Below are 23,087 nucleotides of genomic sequence, written 5' to 3' on the forward strand. Positions count from 1 at the left end.
GCTCTCGTACCGTTGGCTCTTGAATTCTTTGCTATACGAAAAGTTTAGTTCAATTTCTTCCGGTTCATTAAAGTTACCGGTTGGCGGTTAATATTCGGTAAACCGGGATAGTTTGACTTGACCAAAGAAGAGCACTAGTTTCGTTCTCCTCTTGATGTTTCGGTTTCTACGAAGCATTTGCAAATCTTGTCGAACTGAAGAAAGCTTAAGACTTTTCACTGGTTATTTGCAGTTTCTTCAAATCTTTGCTTCCAAATGGCCATAGAAACAAGTTTTATACCAACTCTCATTCTCTCTTCTCACTAAAATCCCTAAAATTGGGTCTTGGAGTATATAGGTACATGTCGAAGCTTTACTCATTTTCTTTAGTTTTTGTGGTTACTTTGTGAATTGGGTATCAAACCTTTCTCTGTATTAAACTCCGATGATCGGAGTATCAAAGACGGCGACGAGAGTATATCGGAGATGTAACAGAAGAAACAAACTTTCTTATTAAAGAGAAATCAAATGTTTGTTACCAAACTCAAGGACTAATTACTCTATGATTAAGCTTATATATGCAATCATAAGATAACCAAACCAACATTTAAACCGGAATAAACCAAGACTCTAATACGCCCCTCTCTAGTCTTTATCTTCTAAGTGTCTGGTTTAGGAAGATAAAGACTTGAATGTGACATTCTCTTCAATAAGACATGGAAAGGACCCGGATGAAGTGGTTTTGTGAGTATATCTGCGTGTTGGTTGCCTGTAGGAACGTGCATTGTCTTCAGATTGCCTGCTTTAATCTGATCTCTAACCGTGTGACAATCTATCTCAATATGCTTGGTTCTTTCATGGAAAACAGGATTTGTTGCAATGTGTATAGCTGATTTATTGTCACAAAACAGCTTAGCAGGACTTGTTACCTTGACATGAAGATCCTTTAGCAACTGTTGCAGCCAAATAATCTCACAAGTAGCATAAGCAAGACTTCTATATTCTGATTCTGTGCTGCTTCTACTAACAACATTCTGCTTCCATGATTTCCATGATCTCCTTGTATCTCTACATGTACCCCAGTCAGCATCCGCAAATCCGTTTAAACACAACTCATAATCTGCAGAGTACATTAATCCTTGTCCAGGATTAGCTTTAATGTACCTTAGTACCTTGTGAGCCGCTTGAAGATGAATATCTGTTGGACTAGAGAGGAACTGGCTCAATTGGTGAACTACAAAGGTAATGTCAGGTCTTGTAATCGTCAGATATAGCAATCTACCAATGAGTTCTCTGTATGATGTAGGATTTGAAAGAGGAGTCCCCATGTCTTTTGTGAGATGCAAATTCGGATCCATAGGTATTGAACTAGGCTTGCAGCCTAATAGACCTGCATCTTCCAAAAGATTTTGTGCATACTTCCTCTGACAAACAGAGATGCCAGCAGCTGATCTTGCTATTTCTAGACCGAGGAAAAATCTTGCAGGACTTAAATCCTTTATCTTGAATTCAGATCTCAGCAACTGTTTCAAGTTCTCAACAACAGTATCATCATTGCTTGCTATCATTATATCATCTACATATACTAGCACAACAATGATAGAATCTCCAGGCACTTTGACAAACAAAGTATTATCCGCAGGAGATTGTATGTAGTTAGTCCATAAAGAGATTTGAGGAGTCTACATACCGGATTAGGAGGTAAACTTGTACCCGTAGGAGCTGTATATCCTTGTGGCAAACTCATGAATATTTCTTCATCAAGCTCTTCGTGTAAAAAAGCATTTGACACATCCATTTGAGTTAAACTCCATCCTTTTGCAGCAGCAAGACCAAGTAGAAGTTTCACACTTGTTAGTTTTGCAACAGGGGAGAAAGTATCCATGTAGTCAATGCCTTCTTGTTTTGTAAAACCATGTGCCACTAATCTTTCCTTGTACCTTTCAACAGTACCATCAGGGTTATATTTGATTGTAAATACCCATTTACAACCCACAACATTTTTACCTTCAGGTATTGTCTCAATATCCCATGTATTATTCAACTCAAGAGCTTGTAACTCTTCATTAGCTGCATTTGTCCATTTCTCAGATTTCATGGCCTGTTTAAAAGTCTTTGGTTATGTTTCAAGACTATAGGATAGAATATATGAATTGAAAAGAGGAGTGAGTTTATCATAAGATATAGTAGTAGAAATCGGATAAGGAGTGGTGTGTTTAGGTAAGACTGGTTTAGTAACAGGAATAGTGTTTTGAGAGAGTATAGGGGAAGCTGTATTTATAGGTGGTAAAGTAGTATAAGAAGTATTAGTGTTTGGAGATAGTATAGAAGAAGTAAAAGGTGCTAAAGCACAATGATACTCAGATAAGTAAGTAGGTGCTTTAGTTTTCCGTTTAGGCCTAGCAACATTTACAGTCTCAACACCAGTATCATGTGTTCCTATATTATGATCTGTAATGGTGGTACTAGAGTCCCTATGTCGTGTATCAATAGAAGATGATGCAGGTGCAGGTGATGATGATGCAGGCGATGATGATGATGCAGGAGGAATAGCAGTCAAATCATCAACAATAGGGAATGAATCAACAAAATGCAAAGGAGCAGGTAATGGTAAAATAGAATTGGGAAACATGTCTACTGCTTTTGACAGTAATGCATCAGTCTTAAAAGGAAATTGATTCTCATGAAAAACAATATTTCTTGAAATCGAAATTGAATGAGATTCTAAATCCAGAACCTTGTATCCTTTAAAACCTGATGGATAACCAAGAAAAACACATGGTTTTGCTCTTGGTGAAAATTTATGTCTATCAGAAACATTAGTCGACACATAACACAAACAACCAAAGTTCTTCAACATGCTATAATCCGGTTGTTTTTGTAAAAGTAATTCAAATGGTGATTTATTTGCTAACAATGGAGAAGGCATGAGATTGATCAAAAAGACAGCAGTTAACCCACAGTCACTCCAGTATTGTAAAGGTATATTTGATTGAAAAAGAAGTGATCTAGCAACATTAAGCAAGTGTTGATGCTTTCTCTCAACCACAGAGTTCTGTTGAAGAGTATAAGCACAAGAAAAGAAATGCATCATGCCTTGTTCTTTTATAATATCAGTAAAGGTTAATTCAGGAGCATTGTCTGTCCTAATAGACTTGATTTTAGAATTGTATTGAGTAGAAACCAAGTTTAAAAATGCAGGAAAAACAGTAGAAACATCTCTTTTATTTTTCAACATATAAACCCAAGTAACTCTTGTACAATCATCAACAATAGTAAGAAAGTATTTAAAACCTTCAACAGATTCTACACTGAAAGGACCCCAAACATCTAAATGCACTAAATCAAAAGGATTTGGTGACAAAATATTATGAGACACATAAGCTAACCTTTTCTGTTTTGCTAAAGGACATATTGAACATTGTGAAACATCAGATGAAATACTTTTTAAAGAAGGAATGACACTAACAAGTTTTTGTAAAGCTGCGGTTGATGGATGACCAAGGCGTTGGTGCCAAAGAATTCCATCAGCCAAAACAGAACCAGAAAAAGAAGAACATGATGCAGGAAGAGATGCTGAGAGGGATGGCTTCTCTATATCCAAAATGTATAAATTGTTGAAAAGTTTACCCCTCCCAATCATCAAGCCCCAAGAAAGTTCCTGAATGAAACAACAATTAGGAAAGAGGTGAGCAGAACAAAACAAAGTTTTGACTAAACAACTGACACTTATCAAATTGAATTTAAAATCAGGCACATGCAACACATTATGCAAGATTAATGTTTGAGTGATGCAAATGGTGCCAGTGTGTGTTATAGGAACTCTAGTGCCATTAGGTAAAGTCACAGTTACACTAGATACTGGTATTAAGTCCCTAAACATTGCTAAATCTGAACACACATGGCTAGAAGCACCACTGTCTATTATCCAAGCATCAGGTGAAAGAATTTTCTGTAAAGAAGAAAGAGTATAGTTTTGAAAAGTGAGATTATTATTCTCATACTTAAGACTAGTAGAAGGAAATGAAACAGTACCAGAGGTAGAAGTTTGAGCCATCAAACCGAGTTCAGTAATTGTTGCAGTAGTACCAGAAGTACTTGAAGAAGTCACAGGCTCTTGTGCTGGTACTTGAGCTTGAAACTGTGAAAGAAAATGCTGGAGTTGTTGTGGAGTAAGATCTTGTATGTTGAATGTATTTCCACCATCAGTAACTTGTGGAACATTCTGTGAAACCATATAGGGATACGTCTGAAAACCAGCTCCAGTGGAATAAGGAATTGACTCTGTGTAGATATTAGCAACAACATTCGTCGGAGCCATTTGCATTTGCATTCTTGGCTGAGATGACATCATCCTAGGCCTTGGCTGAGATGACATCATCCTAGGCTGAAACTGAGGAGTTTGAGTCTGCATTCTAGGTTGAAACTGAGGATTCTGCATCTGCATATTAGTGTTCCTGTAGTTAAAACCAGAAGCATTGACTTTATAGCCTGGAGGATATCCAATTATCTTGTAACATTTCTGCACTGTATGTCCAACTTTCCCACAATTAGTACACACTGGTCTCTGAGCTGATCTCATCGTATTATAAGCAGCAATATATGCATTCTCTGCATCAACATCTGTAGTTGCCTGAAAAACCACACTATCCACTCTAGAAGAAGGCTTGATTGATTTCTATCTCTCATCTTGAGTTAACATATTGAATGCCTCTTCAATATTTGGGATAGGCTTTAACATCAAGATATGTCTACGAATCTGATCATAACTTTCATTCAACCCCATCAAAAACTTAGTAACACGACTTCGTTGCTGTAAATTCTCCCATTTAACAGCCGCTTCACATTCACACTTACCACAAGTACAAACCGGAAGATCAACATAGTTCTTATGTTCTTCCTAGAGAGTCATCAATTCAGTATAGTAAGTAGAAATATCCATAGATCCCTGTTCAAGCTTACTAAGACGCTGCTCTATATCAAACACACGTGGTGCATCATCTTGCTTGAATCTTGAAAGCAAATTACGCCATATACCTTCAGCAGTACTGATGAAAAGTAAAGTTTGTCCAATCTTCTTAGAAACAGAGTTTATCAACCACGTTGCCACAATATCATTACACCTAGACCAAGCACCATAATCTCTATGATCTATAGGCGGTTTCTTTAAAGTTCCATCTATAAATCCTAGTTTATTCCTCACATTTAAAGCCATCCACAAAGATCTTCTCCAAGAATGAAACTCAGAAACTTGAGTAAGTCTATCAGAACCAAGAATAAGACCTGCGTGATCATTGCTGTGAAGAAAGAATGGATTCTCATACCGATCCACCTGATAGTGAGTCTACTGATCATGATTAGGTCTAATCGTTGAAGCATTCACCGGATTATCCGTCGAAGATGGAGGTACATAAGATCCCATTCTCAGAGTAAGAAATGAGAAATTACAAAGAAATGTGTGACGAAATTAGGTATAGAAACAAGAAATTCGTCAACACAAAGGTCAAAAACAAAGAGAAACAAAGAAATCAGAATGGAAAACGAAGAACAATTCCGGCGAACAGCTCAAAGAAGCTCAAAAAGAAAAAGTAGAATCGTTGAAGAAAATCAATCGGAAAACTCATCGCCGATAAAAGAAGAATGCGGAAGAACAATTAGTTAGCTCTGATACCATATTAAACTCCGATGATTGGAGTATCAAAGACGGCGACGAGAGTATATCGGAGATGTAACAGAAGAAACAAACTTTCTTATTAAAGAGAAATCAAATGTTTGTTACCAAACTCAAGGACTAATTACTCTATGATTAAGCTTATATATACAATCATAAGATAACCAAACCAACATTTAAACCGGAATAAACCAAGACTCTAATACTCTGTTAGGTAATCATGTTGTTAGAGAAGATGGATCATGTTAGCAGTCTACCAGACGGTGTTCTTTGTTATATATTGTCCTTCCTTACCACAAAGGAAGCTGCTTTGACTTCGATTCTCTGTAAGAGATGGCGCAATCTGCTTTCGTTTGTCCCTAATCTTGATATTGATGACTCTGTCTTTCTCCGTCCCGAAGAGGGTAAGGAGGATAGGTACGATATTCAACAGAGCTTCATGGAATTTGTTGATAGAGTGTTGGCATTGCAGGGTAATTCTCCCATTAAGAAATTCTCCCTCAAGTTTAGAAATGGCTTTGATTCTTCACACAGATTTGATGGTTGGATAAGTAATGCCTTGGCTCGTGGTGTTTCCGAACTTGATTTGCTAATCATTTTGTATAGAAGAGATTACTTTCTGCTCTCTTCAAAATGTTTCAAGAGCAGGAATCTGGTTACGTTGAAGCTGAACAGTGTTTGTGTTGATTGGTTAGCTGCTGGGGACGTATTCTTACCAATGCTTAAAACTCTAGTTCTTCACTCGGTTAGGTTATGTGTTGATAAGTTTTTTTTTCGTGCTTTGCCTGCGCTTGAGGAATTAGTCTTGTTTGCTGTTAGCTGGGGAGATAAGGATGTCACTGTGTCAAATGCAAGCCTCAAGACCCTGACAATAAATTTCAACTATTGTTTAGGCACTTTTTCGCTTGATACACCTAGTCTTGTTTACTTCTGTTTCTCTGAATATGTTGCTATAGACTACCCCGTAGTTATAATGCAAAACTTATTTGAGGCTAGAATCAGCCTTTTGGTAACTGAAGAGCAAATTGAGCGAGCAAGAGCGGCAAATATCGATTGGGTGGAGGATGATGATGACGATGCTGTTCTCCGATTAGTTAATGTGGAGAAGCTCATGAAAGGCATAAGAAATGTTCAGTATATGAACTTGTCGCCGAATACTCTCGAGGTCAGTTAGCCAAGGTCTTGTTTTGAGACATGTAATGAAAAATTGTCTAATTGTGGTTTGTCTTGTTTTCAGGTACTTTCTCTGTGTTGTGAATCGATGCCAGTGTTCAACAACCTCAAATCGTTAACTCTTAAGAGTCACAAGAGTCGAGGATGGCAAGCAATGCCAGTTCTTCTAAGGAACTGTCCACATCTAGAAACTCTAGTCCTTGAGGTATAGTAACAAGTCATTTACCAAACGTGTACAGAAATAGAGTTCTTATTTTGAATTGAATACCCGAATTGTCTCCTTTATGTTTTCAGGGTCTCTTGCACCATGTCACAGATAAATGCGGGTATGCTTGTGACTGTGTTTCCCAAGAAGACAAAGGTCATTCTCTCACTTCTTGTCCAGTAAAAGTGTTAGAGGTTAAAGGGTTTCGAACAATAAAAGAGATGCACATGATAAAGCATTTCATGAACTATTTTCCTTGTTTGAAGGAGACAAATATTTATATTGAAGAGAATGGTTCTAGACAGCTCAGAGTCCCTCAAGTGTCTGAAGTTATCGCGGAGATGATGGAACACTACGAAAAATCATCCAGTGTCCAGCTCCTAGTTGGTGGTTCCTTTTATAAGAAGTGGACTGCACAAAGTGGACTGCACAATGAAGTCTCTAAAGATTAAAAGTTTCTCATAGTTATGCCAAAGTCTCCTTGAAACTGTTTCAAACTAAACCAATCGGGAAACTGTAGTTTCTTTTCTTCTTCTTCTTTTTCGAATGTTTACAGTCATTTCTGTTGATCGCCATCAATTTTCTTTGAGTTGTTCTTCGTTGAAGCCAAATGAAAAAAGGTACGACACAAGCCTAACTTAGGCTTAGTATCGCAAAACTTAACATGTTCAAGAAACCAAACAAAGTTTCCTATGGCTTGTCTAGATTTTGCCTCTGGAGTTGAACGTTCTTTGAAAATGAAACCGTTTCAATGCTTCGACATCTCCTGGTTTCAAATACGAAAACAAGCCTTCATATCTTGAAAATAGATTGCAGCTGTGTAATGTGACTCAAGTTTTATTAGTAGCTTCGTCGGAAAAACCAGCAAAATTAAGTAGATGTAGTAATCATGTTTTTGCTGTTATCTAGTTGCCCTTGCAGTCAAGTTTGTCAAAGGTGAGGCCTTGGAAAGTGACAATATCGTGGACAAAATCTTATGTGATTTGTTATGCTTTATCACCTTTTAAACTCTTAGACATATAATTTATGAAGATTGAAGATATGACCTATATAGGGTTTTTTTTTTTCTTTTTGGTTTTTATGTTGATTTGTATAACTTTTCTAAGATTTGCATTCTTAGATAAATACTAGTACTACCCTACAATAATCTCAAAAGAGAATAAAAACGGAGACGTGATGGAGGTGATACGGGGACGTTTCCGAAACATTTATAAGAAATAGGAAATTTAACTATTTTCCATTAAAATCCCAAATTAAAAAGGAATAAAAGAGCTTATTCTAGGGTTTTATATTAGATATCGTATCGCCTCTCTTCTTCACCGCCACCTCTTCTCTTCCTGTTTGAGACTTTGACGTTATTTAGCTTTGATGTGAAGTCACTCACGTCTCTCATGTCAACGTTAATCGTTACGTTACTCACCATCACCAAGTCACCACACCAACCTCTTGGACCAGAACGAACAAGTATGTTCGATTTCTTGTCTCTTCATTGTTGCCTACTTGCCTTGTTTGTTCTTTATTGTCGTTTGAGTTGTGATTTGTGAATAGTGAACATGCTCCGATGTTTTATTTATCTGATTTAACTTTACTGATTTTGATTATGCATCTAATGTCGAATTTTTTTGGCGCAGTTTCTGCCAGGCCCTAGAGCGAGAATGAAAATTGATTTGTCATTGAAAGGAAGAAGTGCAATTCGGGGATGTTGTCAATTGGGATTGACGCCAGGGCAAAATAAAATGAAGAAGAAGAAGGTTTGTGGGTTATGGTCGTTGCCAGATGCGGTGGTTGTGAACTGCCTTGCTCAGTTGTCGAGATTGGACTTCGCGGCCTTAGCTATTGCCTCCAAGAATCACCGGTCTCTGGTGGTTTCCCCTGAGCTCAGGGACTTGAGATGGCAGCAGCGTTGCATGGAGCCATCTCTCTACGTATGCTTGCGCATCTTTCCAGAACCAAGCCCACGCTGGTTCATCCTCCACCCCATGCAACGTTGGCTGAAACCGATCCATATGGACTTGTATCAGGCTCCGAAATCAGCCTCCTCTTTTGTAGTGATGGGTTGTGGCATATGTATTATTGGTGGACTCGTAGACGGCAAACCCACTTCCGAAGTCTCGTTTTTCGATTGTTTCGAGCACAGATGGTATCGCATGCCGCCAATGAAGATGGCTCGTGCTTCCGCATCGGCAAGCCTGATGACAGATTCGAAGATATATGTGTTTGGAGGGTGCGGGGATGATGTCGCCAATTCCTCAAACTGGGCAGAGGTGTTCGATGTCGCTACCCTAACTTGGGATTTCTTGTATGTGTTTACGCCCAAGATGCCCCTTAATATCCAACAAAGTGTGGTAATGATAAAAGAGAAGGAGGTTTACGTAGTGGATGAGGATGGTCAAAACTTCTCTTTCTCACCAAGTAAATGTATGTTTGTGGCAAGGGGCAAAACAGATTCTATACCAGGAAACATTTACAGAAACGATTGGTGTGTCATTGGGACATTCTTATTTTGTCGTGGTACCCGCGGAAGAATATTGTGGTGTTTGCCCTATGAGTTGCATTGGAAGGAAGTCAAGGGTTTGGAAGAACTGCAACAGTGGGGATTTGATATCACCAAACTTTGCACCAACCCTGCTGGGAATATTGTTATCTTTTGGAAACCGCATCCTCTGAGTTTGGAGCTTTGGTCTATCGAGATTTCCATATCCTTGGTGAAACGCAGACGCAATGGACGCGAGATTTTGGGGAAGATTGAATGGTCTGGTGCTGTCTTCAAACTTGATCCTCTCATAGACTCATCATATAGCTTAAAGGTCTTAAGTGCAGATTATGTCCTTGCTTGAAATATTTAAGTGTTTAAACTATTTATTTATTCATATATCTCTAGCTTTATACTCTTGTGTTCCTCTCGTTTGGCAAAGTAAATTCTGATATCTACATAGATTTTAACATGTTATTTGATATTTCTCAAAGGGTAAACTAAAAAATGTCATTACCTAGTTCTTATAAAATCCAGTTCGTTAAAGGCATTCTTAATATCTCGGTCAATTCGGAGGATGTACCCCTAAATTTCCTTAAACCCTTATACAAATATTTGATCCTAGGTTTTTGCATCCACAATATATAATCCATATCGAAACATATTTGAATATTTGTTGATTATTCTGATAATAGAAAATACAAATAAAATGATGATTTACTTAGTAATGAGTAAATTGGTGTCATCGGATACAAAAGAGTCATGAGATTCAAATCCCGGAAAGCAACAACAATGGCCGGTCGTTTTGCCAACATATTTTTGACAGAACCCTCCTAGTTTATATCCTTTAAATCTACAAAGTTCATTGCAAGTCATATCGTTTGAACATACTGATCCTTGTATACATGGTGTGCCTTTGACTGCATAAACAAAGACATTAACAAGACTTAAGAACAAAACTGTGCATGTTTATGTTTCTGATTCCAAATCGCTGAATTTTGGTATTATTTTTACATTAATAACTATACAAATTTTAAAGTTTTTTTTTTTTTTTTAGGTTAAACTCTTAGCGATGCCATAATCTATACCGTAAACTCTTAAAGTATTATTTTGTGTACGTCGATAGAAGAATCCCAATTTTTTCAAAGAAAATCTCCGACTACGCCTCCAAGTCTCTGACCATAATCTATACCGTAGACAAAAAATATTTGCATTTAAGATAATTTAACCCTGAATATAAATGTTTTACCTGAAAATGAGGACGGAAGGATGAGAGCAAACAAAATCAACGAAAGTAATAGAACATGTGAAAACTTCTCGATGGCCATTGTTTATGTTGCTAGACACAACAACAAATGTTTGTAAGAATATTCTGGAGAAACAAAAAAAAGAAGTATAAGGTTTAAACTAGAACGTTAAAAAACAATTTCATGTCTAATAAGCATACTAATAGTAACTATAGATCAAATCTAATATTCTTACAAACATTTGGAAAAAAAGTTCCATGTCTTTCAGAAAACTTCTTTTGAAATTAAACATATTTACAACTCAATTTACCTTTCCTCTTTTTGATATTGGGAACTGACTATCTTAGTTTTGTCTATGGTTTTTCTATATATATATATATATATATAATATTTTAATTTATAGTTTTATTTGGTTATGTAAACAATGTGATTTGGTCAAAAGGGTTTTTAATTAACTTATGCTGATTGTGTTTAATTGATTTTGCTGACCATCTGAAGAGGATATAAAAAACTTTCCCGTTTAGATAAATAATTTTGCTGACCACAATTGTATTACACTTGGTGTTAAATGTTGAAAGTATTTACTTTAATTGTTTGGCTTTAACTAAGAAACAAAATAACATCATACCCCTATTCAAATTTCTTTTTTATTGGATCTTGCAAGTGATATATAATGGATTTATTAAAATAGGTAAAATCTTTTCTTTTTTCTTTTTTTCAAGTTTATTTGGGTTTTTGGAGATTAATCTTGGTCAAACAATTGATATCACTTACATTTCAAAATCATATTAGGTAAATTAAGTAGCAATGAATCTGTTCAAACTAAAAATTGTTGTGAACTGTGTCTTTCATTAATAGTATAAGGGATATATATACAAGGATAATAGCAGGATACAGAGAATAAGGTAAAACCCTAATGGGCCATGGGCCGGTTATGGAGTCCATCCATATTGTTTATAACACTCCCCCCTTGGAAGACATAACCGTGCCCGATACTAAACCGGGATCTCTATAATGCGCTGGGGAATGTTGCCTCATTAAAACCTTACCAGGAAAACCCAGTGGGACAAAACCATGGTGAAGGAAAAAGAGTACAACACGCATTACTCCCCCTGATTTGAGTATCACTGTAGATCCTTAAGCCCGCGCATCCGATCTGATGAATGAGCTTCCAGAACGTTGAAGTCGGCAATGATTTGGTGAATAGGTCGGTTGAATTCTCACTTGACTGGATCTGTTGAACTTTGACCTGACCGTCCTTCTGTAATTCATGAGTGAAGAAGAACTTGGGCATAATATGCTTCGTTCGATCCCTCTTAGTGTAGCCATCCTTGAGTTGAGCAATACAGGATGCGTTGTCTTCAAATATGATGGTCTTTGATGTAGTAGTAGATGCGCCTTAAGGAAGGCTGCCTACGTACCCTTGGAAAAGATCAAGCCACACATAGTTCCTATTCATTGACCATACCATAATCTGATCTTATGAATATCCTGCATTAGTAAATCAAACTAAACCAAAGCAAACTGGACCTTCTTTGGTTAGATCAGTATAGAATAAACCCAAGTAAACAACGCAGGAAGAATAGACTTTAAAACTTAATCAAACATTCCTTTAAACCTTTCCAGTGCCTTTGGGTTGATCATGAACTAAATTTAGACAGGAGACTCACGGCAAAACAAATGTTTGGTCTAGTGTGTCTAGCCAAATTCATTAGAACTCCTATGGCACTGAGGTATGGCATTTCCGGACTGAATGGATCACTATCCAATTTGAGGCTTCTCACCACCATTGGGCCTGGTCAATGGGCGGGCCTGGTCCTTATTAAATTTCCTTGAGTACTCTTTCAGTGTATGCCATTTGATGCACAAGGATTCCATTATTCATGTACTCAGGTTGTAATCCCAAACAGAACTTAATTATTGCCTAGGTCTTTCATTTGAGATTCTTTCTTTAGATATACTCAACTGTTTGGGCGATTATCCAGAGGTTTAAATCATTCATATACACTGCTATGATTACAAATCCTTTGTTTGCAAACTTCTTGATAAAAATACATGGACTGATCGAATCGTTTTTATAGCCTTCTCTGATGAGATATTCGCTTAACCGGTTATACCACATACGTCCGCTTTGTTTCAGTCCATATAAGGATTTGTCCAGCCTTATGCAGTGCTGTTCTCGAAAATCTTTCTTATCTTTGAGCTCAATACCCTCTGGTAATCTCATATATTATCCAGTGGACTTATATAAATATGCAGGCATTACATCCATTAGCCGCAAATCTTTCTCTTTTATATAGCCAGACTTAGCAAAAATTTAAATGTCTTAGCATCCACCACAGGGGAGTATATCTCCTCTATTTCTGGTCTTTGTGTGAATCCTTGTGCGACAAGCCGTGTCTGATATATCACGCTTTCACTATGTTTATTTCACACTATCACAAAGACTCATTTGTCCCACTGGCTTTACATTGAATGGTGTCCTTTGTATTGGACCAAACACATTCTTCTTCTTAATGATTCTTAGCTCCACGTTTTATGGTCTTGTACCATTTTAATCAATCAGGTCTTTGAGTGCACTCTAGTATAGACGTGGGCTCCTGATCCTCATTCATTTCAGTTGCTACCTTGTGCGCAAATATTTTATCATTTATGTCGACATTTTTTTTCGGTTCCATTGTATTCTAGACATGATATAGTTTATAGAGATCTCTTTACACCTTCAGGACCTTGAGGTTTGGCGTCCCAAACCTCATTGATTGGTACCTTAGGGTTATGTCTATTAGCTGGCCATGTCTATGGTTTCTTGAACCTTCTCGGTTTCCCTTGCACCTTTCTTTGATTTCCGAGGGTTCTTGTCTTTGGAACCTTTTGGGTCTACCACGTTTCTTACGTGTTGTAGCCTCTGTAGCAACTTGATTATGTTCCTTGTGAACATCAATATGTACTGGTGCATTACAAGCTGGTATGTACGATTTTGTTACTCTCTTTGGGTCATTATAGGAATCTTGGCAACTGTTTTAGCTAGCTTTTGCAGATATATAGTCTTTTGGATCTCTGATGGAGTCCGAGGATCTTGCCATGTGAAGGATGTTTGATTCCATGTAAGTTCTTTGACCAGCTTGTTAGTCTCTCCACCTAGTCTTGGGAAAACGATTCATTGAGATGACAATCCTTGTATCTGGCCTTTGGCTCGAGATACTTAATGATGGTGGGAGAATCATTTTTAACGTATATTCCCATCCCCTTTTGAGGTCCCATTATTTGCTCTCTATGGTGGTGCTATGGGTAAATAGGTGACACACCCAAATGTCTTTAGATGGGACGTCATATCTGGCTCCTGACCTGTGAGTAGTTGGGATGGTGAATATCTATGCTCACTAGATGGCCGAATGCGTATTAGTTCAGCAGCGTGTAAAACCGCATGTCCCCAAGCTGAGACCGGAAGCTGCGACCTCATGAGTAATGGTCGAGAAATTAGTTGAATTCGTTTAATGAGGGATTCAGCTAATCCGTTCTGTGTATGGACATGTGCCACAGGATGTTCCACACTTACCCCCATGGCCATACAATAGTCATTAAATGCTTGGGAAGTGAATTCACCAGCATTATCTAAACGTATGGTCTTAAGAGGAAAATCTGGAAAATAGGCTCGCAATCTGATGATTTGGGCCAATAACCTAACAAACGCTTGGTTCCTAGAAGACAATAGGTAAACATGCGACCAGCGGGTCGATGCATCGATTAAAACCATGAAGTACCGAAATGTTCCACAAGGTGGATGGATCGGACCACATATGTCTCCTTGAAGTCGTTCTAGAAAATGTAAGGTCTCTTTAGACACTTTGACTGGTGAAGGTCGAGTGATAAGCTTCCCTTGTGAACAGGCTATGCACGTGTGGTGCTTAGGGAAAACTCGGTTTTCTTTAAGGGTGTGCCCTTTAGAACTTTGAATTAATTTACGCATCATATTCGAACCGGGCTGGCCAAGCCGGTCATGCCATTAGTGAATTTCTCAGTAAACCCTTATTTGTTTACTTTATTAGCCTTTATCATATTGACCTTGGCATAGTAAAGATCTATGACGCGGGTATAGTCTCTAAGACCTTCTCATGGTCTTGGGTGCTCTTAGTAATATATGGGAATCCTTTGTTCCCTTCACCCTTAGTTTCAATGTGAAAACCATTCAAACACATTTCTTTGAAACTCAACAAGCCCCCTTGGGCTAGGTGAATATGAAGCATCTGAGGATGCGTGCCCTTGGGAATATGGGCCTGCCATGGGCCTGCCCTTAGCCTTCACTAAATTTAGCTATACCCGCAATTTGGCTAATGAACCATGTCTTTAGATATTTCGTTTATTGAATTCTCATAATCATCTATCTCATGGTCGAAATCTTCTTCACCATCGTGATGAACTAAATGAGCTTCTTGATTCTTTTCAAACTCTCTTGATAGAGATCAACGAGATGCTTAGGTGTCCTGCACGTCTTAGTCCAATGGTTTCCCCATTACTCATCAGTGGCAAACAAGTTTATTTGAGTGTTGTGGTTTGGGTATACCGCGGCCTACCTCGATTACGACCAAAGTCGGGTCGGTGGCCTTAACCATATGAATGGTTTCCTTGATCATATAAATTATATTTTCCACTTCTACCACGTTCATTCCATTTACCATGACTGTGGCCATGATACTTATCTCTTTGGACGTGGTTAGACTCTTTAGTCTCTTTAGGCTCTTTAGGCTCTTCAGCCCAATGGGCTTCTGATAATGGGTAGGACCAGGAGGTCTCATTTCACTATTTATAACTCATTGTTTTGCTCAGCAAGTAGCATATCAGAATCAATGTTCTCATCACGGTTTCTCCAAAGCCTCACTCCTTAGCACTCTCTACAGAGGAGTCCTCCCCAAAAACAAGAGTTTAGACTTACATATGTGGTAAAAACCTTTTTCACGATATTGTTGCTGAGGCAATATATTGTTTGTGTGAAAGGTCGAGAATGCTTTCTCTAGCAAGTCATTCTCAGTAACTTCCTCATCACGGAATCTCAGTATTGACACTATTTTAAATAGTGCTGAGTTATACTCATTCATGGATTTGAATTCCTTGAATCTGAGATTCTTTCGATCGAATCGGGCTTTTGGGTAATAGCACCGTTCTGAGGTCCAGAGGATTCTTAATAGTGAGGTACTGATTTTGAGACTCTCATTGAGGTGATGGCGTATGTTAGTAATCGCCTTATATCTTTCTCTTCTGGTGACATTGTTTTCTTCCACAATAGATTCACCAAGCCCCTTTTTCCTTTAGGATAATCTCAGTGTCCAAAGCCCATTGTAAATAATTGTCACGAGAGGCATTGAGTGCCGTGTATTCATAATAGTTGATTTCTGACATCTATAATATATAGAGTTAAATGAGAACTCATGTAATCGGTTAGACCAAGTCATGCGGTATTTAAGACCGAGCCATGCTTATCTTCAGCAAGTGTTTTCTACACAATCATGTTATATATATATGGATGAAATCAACCCTAGAAGATTGATCTAGTATGCAACAAAAAACAACCAAACAATCGGATCATACTAGATTAGGATATTATGATTTCGCGGTTAAGTTTTAGGGTTTTAGCATCCGCGAATTATAGTACTAGGGTTTTTTCTAGGGTTTCGGTTTTATGTATGGAACTTTCTATTTATGGAATCTTTCCTTATATGGAACTTTCCATTTATGGAAACTTTCTATTTCTCATCTAGAAAGAAATTCTAAACAAACGTGTACTTTAGGGTTTTGGAATATTTCCTTATGAAGGGGTTTCCTATTTTGGTAACTTTCCATTTTGGGAAACTTGCTACTTTAGGGAACCTTTTATTTTGGGAAACTTGCTATTTTACGAAACTTTCTATTTCTGGAAACTTTCCTTATATGGAAACTTTCTATTTATGGAGATTTTATATTTATGGAAACTTTCTATTTCTGGAAACTTTCCTTATATGGGAAACTTGATCTTAAACCGTGACTTAGGGTTTATTAAACCGGTTTAACCTAGGATTTAGGGTTTCGGTTTACTTTCGGTTTAACCTAGGGTTTATATTAAAACATTCAATCTATCATGCCATGCATTAAACATCTTTCCATTCACTAACTTCTCAATTAATTCTCCAATCATAAATCAAATCACATGTGCCAATTTTCATGCAAATTTTATCTTATCAAACTTTAATTGGATCATGTATATAAAGCATAATAAATAAATAGCACTTATCTTAATTGGAGAAGATAACAGAGATCCGAGATCTGATACGGAGATTGGAAACAGTTATGTCTCTTAGCTGGTTGGGACCTCCTACAAAATCTCAATATATATAATCCTGATTCCTGAGAAACTCAAAATTTTGCTCATGGAAACATGGCTATTACATTAGTAAAAAGAAAAAAAATAGGGTTTTTGTAATATACTGCATAAAACAGTTCAGAATCAATAACATATAATCCGTGCATAAATCGTACAAAAATATAGACAGGATTGATAATAAATAATCCATGCAAAATTTGTGCAAATCTACAGACATAATTGACAACAGATAATATGTGCAAACTTCGTGCAGAAATACAGATAAAATTGATAACATATAATCCGTGCAAAATTCGTGCAAAACTACAGACAGAATTGAAAACAAATAATCCGTGCAAAATTCGTGCAGAAATACAGACAAAATTGATAACATATAATCTGTGCAAAATTCGTGCAAAACTACAGACAGAATAGATAACAGATCATCTGTGCAAAATTCGTGCAGAAACAAATATGAACAGAAAACTTATCTCGATAGAGTTTAGAATTTTGTTTGCAGAGACGGCTAGGGTTTTGGTTTTGGTTTTTTGTGAGAGAGATTTAGGGTTTCGGGATTTTTAATTTTTAGGGTGAGAGGCTATCGTGCTGATAACATGTTGTGAACTGTGTCTTTCATTAATAGTATAAGGGATATATATACAAGGATAATAGCAGGATACAGAGAATAAGGTAAAACCCTAATGGGCCATGGGCCGGTTATGGAGTCCATCCATATGGTTTATAACAAAAATCACTTTTTTCTATTTTAAATGAATCACTTAAACACTACATATAATTAGTTTAGGTGAATCTCGTATTACCATTGTTTCAATTTACTTTTAGGTTTACTGAATAACGCAAAAAAAGTCTTTTTCAACCCCAACAATTCGTAAAGTGACTTTTCTGACATGTACAAACGTTTTAGTGCTAATTTCTACTCCAACGCTAAATTTAAATTGCATATCCCAATTCTCGATTTTGAATTCAGAATCGTTGTTAACGGATGTTAGTCAACAGTTAAAGATACTGACTCAACTGACAAGTGTCTGACGAGATAGCAATTTTGCTTTGTAAAACAACGCCGTTTGGTGCTTGGGATTTGAATTCTTTTTTAAAATTGTAAGACCCGTGAATAGAATCAAACCTTCGACCTTTGACATATTTAAGCATACACAATATTTTTAAGCATACAAAGAAATTCTAACATCTTTGAATTAAACATAAAATAAATCTGAGAACGTACTTGTTTAACTTAACAGATAATAATAACCAACAAAAAAATCTTATCTTTGCAAACCATGTTCTTTAAATCAAGGGACGGATTTGCTCTTGCTCGTGTAATTAGCAAAACTCCAGTGAGACTTCTTAAAACTTGCCAATAAACGATGTGTTCAAACTTCAAATTGGCATGAAGTGGAGGGAAGCAGTATTACAATGATCACAGATAACACCAAAACTAATTTTATTTTTGTAAATATAAAATAATAGAAGATCCTATAAATCAACAAACCTTTTGTTTTCCCTGATTTATCGAAGACTCGACTCTTTATAATCGTATAACAAGAAGAAAAAAAGTGTGAGATGATTACTAGGGATAAATAATTTCTGTTACATAATAAAATATTCTAATGTAGATTGTCTAACATGAGCTCATTTCTTAACCAATCGTGTAATTTATACAATAATAACAAATAAAATAAATGTTTATTCCAATTGCGTCATTTTATCATAACTCTTCGTATTCTTATTTTTTAATTACCAAAATAAGAAATAAACCCATTTGATTTAACTGTTACAACAGATCAATTTAACTGTTATAACATTTGGTTTATTTGACAAACCATTGCAAATTTTTATTTATTTTGTAATATTTCATTATCTATAATCATGCTTCTCGGTATGACTTATCATCAAAAAAAATAATGCTTAACTATGAAAATATGTTTAAACTAACTTTTGCAACCGTTTAATTTAACCATTGTAACATTTAGTTTATTTGACGAAACATTGCAACTTTTAATTTATTTTACGAACCGTTCTAACTTTTAGTTTTTTTTTTATGAGCCACTGTAATCTTTGGGATATCTAATATTTAAGGTTGCATCTCTTGGTAAAACTCTTTATAATTATATATTTTTTACTTTTTAATTACTAAAAATACTTAAATTATAAATATAACACTAATGGAAGATAATTTTAATAAAAGATATTCCCTCTGTTTTATATTATAGGATGTTTTAGACATTTTTTTTGTTTCACAATATATATGATGTCTTGAAAAAAAAAATCAAGTTTCTATGCAAGAAAAGAATAATTGGCTTATTGAAAAGAAAAAGATAATTTGAAAAAAAAAAAAAAAAAAAAGGAAATTGATTTTGAGTATTCCTTCTTCAAATAATTATCAATCGACCACCTATAAATAAAAAGATTAAAAGCAAAATTAGTTGTAGGGTTAAACTACCGTAACCGTGTGTCGTCTTACCTTCGATCAAATATATCACAAGAAAGGTTAAATACTTAAATTCTTTGGCTATCATATCTATAGAGAGGGAATTGGTTCGACAACTCGATTATGTGAGTTTGGTGAATGAGTTTTTAGGAAAAAGATAGAAAATAGTAGTTTAGAAATTTTCTTTTCTTTCATCTTATCACTATTGTGTATGCTTTGAAACAATATTTTCGTTATTCTGATATATGTTTTAATAACAAATGCCACATTTTTTTATACGCCCTAAGCTATAATTAGCCTTAGTACGACACTGTCCATATATCCATGAGATAAAAATGGAGAGATGAAACCTTGGTTTTATAATCCAAGCTCTCAAGATTAGAAATAAAAAGGAGTAATTAGAATTATTATCAACATAAAAGTCATATTCTCAATGATAGTCATTGACTCTATTATTTTCATCAATTGATTTGTTGTTCCATAATCTCTATACTATTAAAAGAGAAGTACAAATGTAAATGGGTCGGGTCAAAATCAGAAAATTGACCCGAAATTCTGAAATCGGATCTTTAAAATTAGTTTGGAATATAAATTCGAATTAATAATGAAAAATTGAACTAAAATCAAATGTTTATGGAAATCAAATAAAATTTTATTGTACTTATGGTAACTAATTATAAAATCATATTCCGAACAATATTATACATTAATTACGTATAATATATTTGTTCATATACTTTTAGAACTAATTCCATAACAATTAACGTTTTTCTCATTAATTTTGCTTATTTTAGCCAGTTATCATTAATTAAAAGATATCTTACTTGCTTCTAGAGATTTCTAAAAAATTTATCACAACTAACCCATCTATTTTATAAATTAAATAAATAGATATTTTTATTTTGGTCGTGTAAATTAAATAGATATGAAATCTATGTAACTAATTTTAATTTAATTAGATTAAATCGAAATTATGGTATTTTCATACAATCATACTTATAGTTTACCAAAGAAGTTTAATTTTCAAATTATAAAGATTTCTTGAATATGATTTTTAGAATCATTCAACAAAATGATAAATATTTATTAAATTTTGTGAATCATGAAAAATATTAATTATTTTTAATCATTATATTTCACCTTTCAATCTCCCATCTAACAAATAAGATACATATTCTATAATTCCTATGTCCAAACTCCATTGAGTTGTATGACTAAATAATATTTCCATTAGAGCTGTCAAAACGAGTTGATTCGTCCCGTTAAGCCTGTTTTGCAATAGGCAAAATATAGTTTGGCATGTAGTTAGTCTGTCTGCATGACCCGCGGGTAGCATATATGAAACACAACCCCGTCGCGCGAATGTATGCTGATTTGCGGAGTTATCCGTGGATTTTGTTTAAATAATTTTAGAGTAACCAAAATTTAAAATTCTAATAAAATAAATAAATTAAAATGTTTTTAGAGAAAATAATCTTATATATCATTATATTTATAAATATTATAATTTCATTTATTAAAAGTTTTTTAAACTACCACATGTTGAATAAATTATATTTTTATCAATAAATACTATCATGCGGGTTGATCCGCCAACCCCCGGACGAAAACCGATGACCCACTGCGAATCAATCCATGTGGCCCGCTTATTTGCGGGTTTAATATATTTTCCCAAATCTGGCCTATAGTGAGATGATTTGGGCTCGACCCACGGTTTTTGACCTATTTTGACTGCTTTAATTCCCATGATTCGTCTAATTTTTGAATTCTAAAACACAAAATTCCATTTTGTAAATCATAATTAATACGATTGGTTTAATTATAAACAATTTAATATTTTTTTTACAATTTTTTATTAGGAATATTTATAAGTACATTACACGATTCGTTCTACTAAAAACACGCACAATATTAAAATCAACGTATGTAAATCAATATTCTCCCGCGGTGGACCGCGGGTCCGATCCTAGTTCACAATTAAAAGAGATGTATGTTGAATCTTTTAACATTATAACTTATATACATTTGGGTACATAACAATTATTATTTAAGTTATAAGCTCATTTCTCGAATCTCAAATCCCAAATCCGGTCCACCTCGACACGATACAAAACGGCTCGGCACATATGCTTGGTTTGGATTTTTCCTTTAACTTCTGAAGTGCAACATTTAATCCTTTAGTCAAATTTCAAGCTATCCAAGCTAGCTACTTTGGACCTCCATTTCTCATTCAAACGAACTTCAATTTTGAAAGTTACCCGAAAAAATTAGTTCGGCGCAACTAATGAAAATAAGTTCCAACACACTATACATCTTTTAAACTTAGATTTGATCTCATAAAATGGAAAAGAGGAGAGTTGCTCAATGTGACAACTCTCTAGGTTAATCACATTGTTCTCATTACATGACTATATATATAAGAGACTACTTGACTAAGTCAAATGCTTTTATCTAATAACACCCCCTTAATGTTTTTTTTTTCCCTAAAATGTAAAATATCATTATTAATGAAAGTTAGGTATTAACACTTTTTTATAATTTTTTTTTACTTTTTACCTTGATGTATTCACTATTGGCTCTTTTACTAAAAAAAAACGTTAGATGAGATAGATCTCTTCACGAAAGAGAGGAAAGTGCTTAGGTGAATAGACAGTACTTGAGAATGCCTAATTTCTTTCTCAACTTCCTCCACCTCGGAGAGATAAATATATCATTATCATCACATTCCTTCACTTTGGAGAAATCATTATCATCACCTTTGGCAAAACGATCCCAAATTATGTTGTTGTAACCATATTTTAATCTCAGTAGACGTATATATCTTTGCACCAAAAAATACTATAAACTCCATCGTTAATTTTATTTTGGCTTGACATTCATCAATAAAAATAAACATATTCTTGCTTCTTTTAAACAATCAAAACTCATTTATTAACTTCAAATCAAGATTCCTACAAAGTTTCCAATGTGAACAAAACACAAAACATTAACAGACTGAAGTGTTAATGTTTTTTTTTTTTTGCTAAAATGTAAATATCATTATTAATGAAAGTTAGGAATTACATAAAAAAATAACCTAGAGTTAGGTGAGTAATCTCCGAAAAAAATACAAAACAAGACTATAGTAGGTTTGGGTTTGATTTGGTGCTTACCGGAGATCGAAAGCAGCATAAGTTCCTTCCAACGTTTCTTGTGCCTCTCGGTTAATGTTCTTAAAGATGACGATCAAAGGAGAAATTATTTGAGAGTTGTGGTATACAATTTTCCTCGGTTTAAAAATGTGATAAACCACCGCTTGAGCTACAACTTTCCGGAGAGTAGTTGGAGCCTGAGAAGAAGAATGCCATATTTTCCATTTTTTTTAATTATAATATTTTTATTTCGATTTTCACCATATTCGTTCATTTAATTTACCACTCATGTTTTTGCAACCCTCTTTATTTTTAATTTGCTAAAAAACATTATTTTCATTTGTACATATTAGTTGTTCAATTGATGCAAAATTTTGATAACCAACCAGCAAAATTTAGATCACTAACCAACTGCAAGTATTGACAAA

At 35.2% G+C, this 23,087-nt stretch overlaps 3 protein-coding genes across 3 annotated transcripts; 2 read left to right on the plus strand and 1 right to left on the minus strand.

The window, feature by feature from the left end:
- Nucleotides 1-234: 234 nt before the first annotated feature.
- Nucleotides 235-7,603, plus strand: LOC110226038 (putative F-box/LRR-repeat protein At4g13960). The gene is made up of 4 exons (XM_021016541.1): nucleotides 235-337; nucleotides 5,865-6,815; nucleotides 6,888-7,028; nucleotides 7,118-7,603. The coding sequence occupies exons 2-4, from the start codon at nucleotides 5,871-5,873 to the stop codon at nucleotides 7,478-7,480; spliced, it is 1,449 nt and encodes a 482-aa protein (XP_020872200.1). The 5' UTR covers nucleotides 235-337; nucleotides 5,865-5,870; the 3' UTR covers nucleotides 7,481-7,603.
- A 567-nt stretch (nucleotides 7,604-8,170) lies between these two features.
- LOC9306418 (F-box/kelch-repeat protein At5g49000) lies at nucleotides 8,171-9,985 on the plus strand. The gene is made up of 2 exons (XM_002868279.2): nucleotides 8,171-8,492; nucleotides 8,660-9,985. Exon 2 carries the CDS (start codon nucleotides 8,684-8,686, stop codon nucleotides 9,863-9,865), a length of 1,182 nt encoding a protein of 393 aa, XP_002868325.2. The 5' UTR covers nucleotides 8,171-8,492; nucleotides 8,660-8,683; the 3' UTR covers nucleotides 9,866-9,985.
- A 233-nt stretch (nucleotides 9,986-10,218) lies between these two features.
- LOC9304398 (putative defensin-like protein 88) lies at nucleotides 10,219-10,829 on the minus strand. The gene is made up of 2 exons (XM_002870301.2): nucleotides 10,751-10,829; nucleotides 10,219-10,421 (listed from the first exon to the last, which is right to left on the minus strand). Exons 1-2 carry the CDS (start codon nucleotides 10,827-10,829, stop codon nucleotides 10,219-10,221), a joined length of 282 nt encoding a protein of 93 aa, XP_002870347.1.
- Nucleotides 10,830-23,087: the final 12,258 nt, after the last annotated feature.

This window comes from Arabidopsis lyrata, assembly GCF_000004255.2.
Source record: "Arabidopsis lyrata subsp. lyrata unplaced genomic scaffold ARALYscaffold_7, whole genome shotgun sequence".
Lineage (NCBI taxonomy): Eukaryota > Viridiplantae > Streptophyta > Magnoliopsida > Brassicales > Brassicaceae > Arabidopsis > Arabidopsis lyrata.

Excerpts from the sequence above, each read along its gene's own strand:
- LOC110226038 (XM_021016541.1), top strand. The coding sequence starts at position 5,871 with ATGTTGTTAGAGAAGATGGATCATGTTAGCAGTCTACCAGACGGTGTT. Across the intron at positions 6,816-6,887 it reads TGTCGCCGAATACTCTCGAG|GTACTTTCTCTGTGTTGTGA; the intron begins GTCAGTTAGCCA and ends TCTTGTTTTCAG. Across the intron at positions 7,029-7,117 it reads TAGAAACTCTAGTCCTTGAG|GGTCTCTTGCACCATGTCAC; the intron begins GTATAGTAACAA and ends TTATGTTTTCAG.
- LOC9306418 (XM_002868279.2), top strand. The coding sequence starts at position 8,684 with ATGAAAATTGATTTGTCATTGAAAGGAAGAAGTGCAATTCGGGGATGT.
- LOC9304398 (XM_002870301.2), bottom strand. The coding sequence starts at position 10,829 with ATGGCCATCGAGAAGTTTTCACATGTTCTATTACTTTCGTTGATTTTG. Across the intron at positions 10,422-10,750 it reads CCTTCCGTCCTCATTTTCAG|TCAAAGGCACACCATGTATA; the intron begins GTAAAACATTTA and ends TTGTTTATGCAG.